Here is a 9,498-nt window from a genome sequence, read left to right as displayed (position 1 = left end):
ACATACAGAGGATTTAACTTTTTAGGTAGCTGATCTTCAATCCTGACATAAGCTCGAACAGATATAACAACAGTTTTAGGTTAACAGCCACCGAGGGGTCATGCTCAAAGCAAAGGACGGTATTGCATAACAAGCACACCACCACTAATGGAATCAGGGGCTAAGCCTGATAGCAACTTCTCTTTCTGGGCACTGAAAATCATTCTAGACAAACTTCCAGCAGCAAGATTAAATAGAAAAGGAGACAGGGGATCTCCTTGATGGATCCCCTTGTGGCTCTGAAAGTAAGGGCCCGTCTTATACCATTGTGAAGAATTTTACAAACAGTTTTGCTAAAGCACATCTAGATGTACTATAAGTATTGCACATCTAAATCCTATATCATTGATTTTACACTAAGATTCGTGTAAGAATTTTCTTTTGTCTTTTGCCCTTTTTCTTTCTAGTTTAATTAAGCACTTAGATGTGCAATAACTAAGGCATATCTAGATGTGCCCTAGACAGTCCCTTTTACAAATCCATTCACACGAGGTATCATTAAAGCCCCTCAACTTCTAGCATTCTAGCAAAAAAGACCCAATTGATCTCATCGCAAACCTTTTCAAAATCAAGCTTAAGAACTATGCCCACTTTCTTCTTAACATGAGTGTGGTGAAGGCTCGTGCAAGGTCGGGATCCCGTCCATAATATATTTATTTTTTATAAAAGCATTTTGGTGACAACTAACCAACTTATCATAATAGGCAGCTACCCGATTGTTAAGAGTTTTGATGATCAGCTTATAGGGCAGCGAAGAAGGTAGATAGGATGGATTTTATTGGATTTTTTTTTTGCTCGTGACAGCTTCGGGATCAAGGTAATCAAACCATAATTCAGACGCGCTACATCCAGAGTACCCGCGTGGAAAGCCTTGAAGAGACGCATGATATCAGTATTAACGAAATCCCCACAACTTTTGTAAAACTCCACGGGAATATTACCAGCCTAGGAGCTCTATTACTATCCATCTCAAACAGAGCCACTTTTACTTCTTCCTCAGAAGAGGGCCGAGTTAGAAACTCATTATCATCATCGTTAAGTTTGTCATGCTGTCCCCATGTTTTAGGGAAAGGGTGGAAAAGGTTTCTGGGGGCGGGCCCAAAGAGGTCCCTTGTGATGGGAGGTAGCATAATTCAGAAGGTTTTCGGTGCCCTCAATCGTCACCTCACCATCAGAAAAAGAATGGGTCGTGTTTTTACGCTTCCTACCATTAGCGATGCGATGATAATATCTGATCCCCTTTAAGCAACCAGCCTTCACTAGATTGTTGGAGCCAAAACAACTCTTCGTTCGTGAGGATTTCGTTGAGTTCACTCTTCGTTCGTGAGGATTTTATTGAGTTCAGCTAGCAGAGAGGCCCTACGACAGCAAAGCTCAGCATCAATAGCCAATAGGCCCTCAATGCTCTCAAGCTCCGGCTTGAAAACCCACATCCACATTTCTCCCCTGCTCGAACACCACCAGACCAGTCGCTCTTACAAACACTGGCATCGGCAGCCTCCATGGGCGGTGCTTCGTGGGCACCACCAGACTGGGGCACGGGCCGAGGCGTGCCCTTGCGTAAGATGCTTCAGAAGACGACCCACCGCAACGCCCACGAATGCGACTTCACACCAGCGCGGTTGTGCTCTTCTTACTCCGTCGCGCTCGCACCGTTCGCCATGAGCAGTCGGCGTCAGAATTGCCGGGTCAAGAGGCGAAACGGCGTCGTGTTTCCGCTCGACGCTGGCCTACCGCGCGTGGAGGAGACGGCTGGAGCTGCCGTCTCGTTCCATCACCAGAAGATATTCAGAGCTGGGCCAAGCAGCAGCGTGCTTTCAACAAAAGTTTCAGCGGCAACGGCAGGCCGCTTTCAACATTTCAAATGGCCACTATCTGCATTGCCTATCACCAAGTGCACCAAAGCTTTTTATACTACACAACACACTCATCACAGCAGGCACACTAACAGCTAATGGCTATCCGCTATAGTTGCTACTGCTGTATCTTCTGGCCCTCGCGTTCGCCGCTTCAGGCATAGCTCCATGTCGTCGGCATCCTTGTGGACTGAAGAGGGGGCACGTTCCGCACGTTCACGTCCAGCGGCAGCATCCGGTACTCGATGTCGAGGTCCTTGAGCACTCTGATCATCTCCTGGAGCACCAGTTCCCTCCTCACGAACCTCATCCCCATGTCCTGGAAGTTGAGCGTGTGCCGGAGCCATATGGACACCTTTAGCTTGTTGGTGTCATCTACATCTCGGAGGACAACCATCGCACCAGGGTACCAATGCTCCTTCTTACCGTCAATGTAACTGGGCCACAAGTGAAGAAAAGCAACTATTAGTTTGATGTGGTAATATCAGCAGCAAATGGCACTACAAACTTCATATGCTTATGTTTACATCTATATTGTCAATATGAAACTGAGATAACAGAAGCACCGGTACGCACCGTAGTATTCTTTCCTTCATGAGAGCTAGTTGTTCCACCGGCGTGGCAACATGAATAGAGAAGTCAATTCCCTCTCCCATATCAGGACTCCTGTAGAAATTAAAAATCGGCTTGGTGGCCAGCACACTGTTCGGATAATAGATCTTCAGGTTATCATAACGTAGGAAGACTGTCGTCATGATATTCATTTCCTCCACAACAACCTGAAATTCAAGTGCTTAAAACGTCAGTCAAAGAACGCAAGGTATTATCCTATTAAACAAACAAGGAGCACCGAGAAGATATTTTTGTTACCTGAACTTCTTCAATCTCACAGCGGTCACCAACATCGAAAGGATGCATCACGAATAAGAAAATAATTGCCTCAAAAATTGTCTTCATAGTATTCCCGAACACAAAAACTGCCACAAGAAGCTGTGAACTGATGAAGACAAAGAAATGTGTCGTCGCTATGCCCAAAATAAGAAGCCAGAGAGCAGACACTATGAGGCCAACAACGACATTGCACATCTGGTTGAGCTTGTTAACTGCAGTTTTTGTATCGTTAAGTGTTAGGGCAAGAGCTTTGCGCTCTCTAAATGCATTAACCTACAGAAGAAACCATATGACCATGTTAGAAAAGGCATCTTGACGTCAGAAACCAATGATAACTCTATGCAACTTAGATAGTAGGGTAATAAGATCATTACCACCCAGTTCTTCAGAGACCTCTTGCTGACCCTGCAGTGCTCCTGTGCTCCTTCAAAAAGATGCATAGCTTTGATGGCTTCCTCCTGCCTCATGAAGCGCATCATGTCTGCCAAGTATATGTATCTGCATTATTCATACATTTGCCATCAAGAATCTGAATCAGTAAATTGCCACTATTCTTAGAACTACCACATTTGAAATATTGAAGTGGGGGCTGAGGGCAAAGGGCAAGTATTCTTGTAAAATTTTGCAACATGGCACCCGCCAAAAAAAAGTTCTGCAACATGTCCACTTCAGTGATTAACAGTGAACACAGCAGTGCACTACAAGTCTTAACAGTAAGCATGATTTTTTTAGCATGATATTTATGAAATTAACAGAACTACTAATTATACTACAGGTGTACCTCATGAGCTCAAAATTTCTACATGGCAGATGAAGTACAGTTATCTATCTAAAATGATTTAACTCGCAAAGTAAAAGATGAGGACGCTTATCTAAGATAACAACAAAAAATGCTTACTTGGATCCAGGTTTCGCCACATTATGGAAGATCTTCTTGGCGGCCAGCTGCGCCTCATATTCACTGCGAATCTGTGTCGCAGACTCATCGCCCTCTCCTGTTGCCTGCTGAATCTGCTCGTCCATTGTGGTGAGCGTCCCAAAACGAACAATCTTCATCAGCCTCTTCATGTTCCATGCCGAGACGTTTTTCTGATTGAGCCTGTGGAGCTTGTCAATGGTGATCCCTTCGTCAATCTCACGCTGTTTCTTCTCCTTTGACAGCTGCCTGCTTGATTGGTCTCCCTTAGAGATTAAACCCGAGATCCGGATGCTCTTTTGCCCCGAAAGATTCTTGGCTGGCAAGGCGGCACGCAGCTCTTTCGGGATGGTTGCGCCTGCCCGTTGCAGCTCACGCACCTCAGCAAGCACGTAGTCCTCGTCAACCAGTGGCGGCCCAGAGAGTGTCTCGATGACATACTGGTTGAACAATGCCTCTTGAATCCGATCAAAGTACGTGGAGACATGGAAGGACGAGGCCAGCACCTTGAGCAGCAGCGTCTTGACGAGGCGGATGAGCGTGGCGACGAGGAAGCAGAAGAGCACCTTTGTCACGTAGGGCAGCACCGCCGTGTTTGTCTGGACGTTCTCGTCGAACAAGAAGTGCCACGACGCGAGCACCAGGCCGAGCCAGAGCGCGTTCTGCACGGCGCCGCGCACGCCGTACACGAAGTAGAGCACGCGCTTCCGCAGCACGAAGTTGCGCTCCACGCAGAACACCGCGATCCGGATGACCCAGCCGGAGACGAGGCGGCCGCAGATGAGCACGAACACGAGGAGCTCCCACTTCCAGAGGTGCAGCTCCCAGACCTTCTTCCGGGACAAGGGCTTTATCGTGAGGCTGCACACCAATGCCCCGATGATGAGCACCAGGCCGACCCACTGCAGTATGGTGAGGGCGTCCAGCTTCCCGCGCTTGAAGTCGTCAGGGATGTCGTCGTCTATGAACGGATCGTCCTCCTCCTCCTCCATGGGGCCCGACTTGCCGATGCCGCCCGACTTGCGCCCGGAAGGAGACTGGCCGGATTTGCCGGTCATACGCCCTGAAGGGAACTGGCCGGACTTGGGAGGTCGCATGGCAGAGGACTTGCGCTGCTCCTCGTCGACGGCAGGCGGCGCCATGGGTGACTGTGGTGGCGGGTCCATGAGCCGGGAGCGCGTCTTGGCTCGCATTAATGGGCCCTTCCCCGCTGGAGTGGAGGTGGAGGTGTTGCGTATACCGTCATCGCCGGCGCGCCTACGGCCGCCGGCGGTGTCGGAATCGGATGAAGAGGACGAGGACGACTGGCGGTTCTTGAAGGACACGCGCGGCGTCTCCCGCTCTCGGGAGTTGGATAAGGACGGGTGTGACGACCTCCCGATGTCGTCCATCTCCAGGTCGAGGTCGAGCGACAGCTCGGCCCCGGCCGCCTTCTGCTTCCGGAGGAAGTTCCCGATGAGGCGCGTGGGCGGGTCCTCGGCGACCTCCACCGGGGCGCTCGCCTGCTGCTTGGGCGAGAACGAAGGGGACGATACCTGCGGTGACGTGGGCGGCTGCGCCGGCCGGTTCTTGAAGCTGAAGTCCTCGACGCGGGGCGCGGGGGCTCCCCCTTTCCCGCCGCCCTCGTTCTTCCAGAAGTCGTAGCTCCCGTCGTCCCAGCCCTTGGTGGGCGAGCTGGCGGCGGTGGACAGCGTCCTGCCCGCCGTCGGCTTGGCTCCGGCGTTGGAGCCGGAGCCGGCATTCCCCGCCGCCCCGCCGACGGGGACGGCGAATGGCGCGGGGCCGTTCCCGTTGCCGTCGATCTTGAGCACGACCTCCCGCCGCTCGCCGAGGCCGGGCTGCTCGTCCGACCCCGACAGCGACCTGGCCGAGCCGTAGGACCTCAGGCTGCTCTTCCGCTGCACCTGGTCCATCGCCGCCGACCAACGCGCACCACAGACGCCCCCAGACGCACACGAGCGGCCCGCTCCCTCCCACCTCTCACCCTTTCAGCGAAAATCAATCGCTCGCTCGAGGCGAGCGTTGCAAGTCTAGGGCCCCGGGACGGAGAGGGTTCGGGAACAACGTGGAGCGGCGCAAAGCTGACAACACTTGGCGAACCTTTTCGCCGCTCTCTGCCTTGCCTTGGGCCTCGCGCCCCGCCCCCGCTACTTGTAGGCAGCGGCCGGCGCCCGTCATGAGCCAGCGCACACCGCATCACGCCGAGCGCCGGTACGTGGCGCGCTCTTGGCTGGGATTTGGACGGGAAGGGATTAAACAAGCGGATTTCCTGCTGCTAAACTGAGATTTGGGTGCGCGGGGGAGGCCTCGACCGTCACGTCCGAGATTTGCGGCGCGGAAGTGGGGGCGCGTCAGCATTTTTCGGTAGTGAATTAACCTGTCGAGCGTCGACCACGGTGAAAGAGACGAGAAGAGAAATATCGTGTACTCCTGTATACCATACCACAGCCCACAGTACGGTATTCTAGGCGTAAAGTAAGGCGTGACGCGACAATGTACGGCAGTACACCGTATCCACGCAGTAGACGCCCAATGTGAGCCGGAGCGGGTGTTGCCATCGCCGCGATCGGCGTCGCCCGTGCCGATCTCGGGTCGTGCCTGCCGGCCATGTTTAAGGATGGATCGACCCCGTGGAAAAAGATTGGCACCATCGATGCAAAGCATTGTGCATGCATGCTTGGCATGTGACCCCTGCTTTCGGCCCCGTCACCGGTCGTATCCCGCCCCGGAGGCCCAAGCGCGGCACGCCACCGGTAATCCCACTACGTTACCGTCCTAATCTCGTGATTTGGACGGACTGATGATCATGGAGACGATGGAATAACAGAGTGGACGGACGGCACAGGAGGTCGGCTCGACGTCCGTCGGCCTCGGCGGGGACGAGGGGACCCATCCCGCTTCTCTGTCTGGTCGGAGGAGGTCTGGAGAACCGAAACGTAAATTCTTCACATGGGTGCCACCGTTGTTGGTTGCATAACGAGATCGACCTTGACGTGTGATGGTTTGGCCATTAGCGGGCTTGGTTCAGATGGGCCATGCCATGATGGAGTGCCAATCAATCATGATGCCACACCAATAATCGGTAGCGCCCCCACGCACATTAGGCATTCCCTCAAAAGAAAAAACCCACGGTAGGCAAAAGTTTGGGGGAATAGAGAGAAAATCGTGCTGTAATGTGCAAAGCGTTCAGGCTGTTTTCTAAAGACAGAGAAAATGTTTTGCCGAGTTTATGATGAGTACGTGCGGTGGAAGGCGGGGACGAGACGGGCCGGGCCGGCGGCGAGCTTGTTTTGCAGAACCAAGAGAGGGGAGCTCGAGGAAATGGCGGTCCCGGTGGGCGTGGATAAGCTGGATTTGGAGGGAAGGCCGCCGGGTAGAGAGGGCTTATCTTTCTGTATGTAGGGTGCAGCTACAGGATGAGACCGGGTGATGGTCCTACTTCATGCAAGTCGGGGGGTATTGATTTAGCCAGCGTGACTAGACAAGGCGATGGCTCCTCTACTACTACATGCGAGGTCGTGGGGTCCCGCCCAGCAAGTTCCTATACTGTGCCCATCTATGTTTGTACACGCATTATTTGTACTACAATTTCATTGATTGTCACTGCATGTTTGGTCATGTACTGTTTCCTTCCTTACTTAGCTTTACCTGGAGGAGTCGGCTCCAGCCTTACACGACACGAAATCTCCCAATTAGATGGCAATCATTAAGCCCGTGGATGACGGGCAACAGTGGTAACGTACTGTACATCCATAGTTGTTTTATCAGGCACAAACAAACTGCAAGCCGGAGGAGATCAGGGGTACGGTGATTCATTGCCTGGGTAGCATCTGAGCCAGGCGAGTGGAGGTACCACATACGGAGTAAGTACCACCTATAGTGTGGACCTCCGGCTGTTTTGTTTCAGTCTAAGCGTAGTAGGCTGGGGCTTTAGAGCAGGCAACCCGCCCCCCATGAGATGAGACGAGATGATTCCCAACTTTTTGGAGTCGCGGCGTGGAGCTGACACGAGAAGGAGCTGGGAACCCTTTGTGTATCCTAGGTTTAGTTGCGGTTTGGATCATCATCATGAACCAAAGATTGGTGGATTCGTGGACTCGATTGTGGTGCGTGCAGGACAGGTCATTCACCTTTTTTCCTTGGTCTAACGTCATCTCATTCATGTGTGTCCTCCCTTTATACCGAGCCGTTTGACTAGTGACACTAGTGAATGAAAGCGCATCTCTTTACGTGACTACGCCGCGCGTCTACTCGAAGATAAGGTCAGAGATCACCCGCTCTGCTCCTACTCCTCTAGCTGTAGGCATTGATGCGCCGGTAAAAAGAATGCTCCGCTATCACCCGCTCCCCGGGGAAAAGAGCGCAACGTGTACGAACAGAACCCTCACGAGTGCGCCGGCGAGGCACACCTGTGCCGCGCTGTGTCGAGCCTGGATCCTGTAGCATGCGCACGCGGCGGGGCCGGCCTGGCGCGACGGCCGGTTCTTGCGGGGAACGGTACGGCACGCCAGGTAACCAGTCATGCACGTAGGAGGACTACGTCTGCGTTTCTTGGGCTGCGCAGATCGAGACACCGGCGTATGGTATGGGCACCAGTACGCGGGACGGGGACGGGGCCCGGCGGGCAGGTGGGTACGACCACGGTCTACGAGACGGCTACGGCTGTGCCGGCGTTGTCGCGCCCGCGCCCCGTTTCATACCGGCCGGGCTGGGGTGGGGCGACGCGGCAGCGGGCTGCGGGCAGCCTGGATTGGCTGGCTTGCTTGCTTGAGTGCCCGGCCACGGCTCCGGCTCCGGCGAAATGATGGTTTTTGCTGGAGGGGCGGACAGCTGTGTGGGCCGGATTGGGCAGGCGGTCTGTCGCGTGCTTCAGCGGGGATCGTCGGGGGAGGTTTTGGACCTTTGCGTTTCCGGGCGATGGGGACGTGCCCATGCACGACGAGGCTGCTGTTTTCAGGAGAGGCTTCCTCCGTCTCTCTTGTCCTTGGGGTCTCGCCGTCGTCCTCTCCATGTCGACCACTGGGGACAGGCACTCGGATGGCACGCGGGAATAATTTTTTAACGTAATAATTGGGTCGCATGCGGAATTATTTGTGTGTGCTGTTTAGAGAAAAGGCCAGAGCCCGACTTTATAAATAAAGCCACATGGCAGCGTTACGAGACCAAACAGGAAAGAGACCAGTTAACGAGGAGAACGCACACAGCGCACGGAACGAAAAGTATATAAGAGTAGTCAAGGAAGGATGGATACAGGCAACTGCCATACACGGCGCGCAGGCCGGAAAGGAGTGAGACCTAAACTCCGCAAACAGCACCACCAGGATTAGACGACAGGATCCCGTCCGGAGATGTGAGATGACGAAGCCCGGATTTTGTCGATGAGCAGGTCCAGGGCATCCCGATCAACCTCCTTAGTCAATGATCTCCACTGCTGCAATAATATACATGATTTGAAAAGAACGTCAGCAGGCTTAGATGGGAAGATATGCTCAATAGTAAATTTGTTCCTAATGGTCCACAGAGCCCAACATAAGACACCCAGGCCAACCCAAAACACCCTCTTGGTGACCCCAACCAAAGCTTTGGCTAGGGTTCGAATATCGGAGAAAGAGGAGGGGTTCCAAGAGACCTGAAGCCAAGATCTGACACAGCACCAAACCAGCTTGGCCAGCACGCAATTGAAAAAGATGTGATCAGAGTTCTCCAAGGCCCCACATAGATGACAGAAATCCGAGCCAGGCCCATTGCGCTTTTTAATCTGGTTAGCAGCCGACAGGCGACCACGAAAGGCTTGCC

At 53.2% G+C, this 9,498-nt stretch overlaps 1 protein-coding gene across 1 annotated transcript; it reads right to left on the bottom strand.

The window, feature by feature from the left end:
- Window positions 1-1,834: 1,834 nt before the first annotated feature.
- LOC119317385 (mechanosensitive ion channel protein 6-like) lies at window positions 1,835-5,831 on the bottom strand. The gene is made up of 5 exons (XM_037591831.1): window positions 3,685-5,831; window positions 3,161-3,284; window positions 2,766-3,059; window positions 2,472-2,674; window positions 1,835-2,332 (listed from the first exon to the last, which is right to left on the bottom strand). Exons 1-5 carry the CDS (start codon window positions 5,613-5,615, stop codon window positions 2,050-2,052), a joined length of 2,835 nt encoding a protein of 944 aa, XP_037447728.1. The 5' UTR covers window positions 5,616-5,831; the 3' UTR covers window positions 1,835-2,049.
- Between the last annotated feature and the right edge of the window lie 3,667 nt (window positions 5,832-9,498).

The sequence above is a fragment of the Triticum dicoccoides genome, chromosome 6A (genome assembly GCF_002162155.2).
Source record: "Triticum dicoccoides isolate Atlit2015 ecotype Zavitan chromosome 6A, WEW_v2.0, whole genome shotgun sequence".
Taxonomy (NCBI): Eukaryota; Viridiplantae; Streptophyta; class Magnoliopsida; order Poales; family Poaceae; genus Triticum; species Triticum dicoccoides.
Note: the sequence above shows the minus strand (reverse complement) of the source record. Positions and strands in the feature narration are given on the sequence as shown.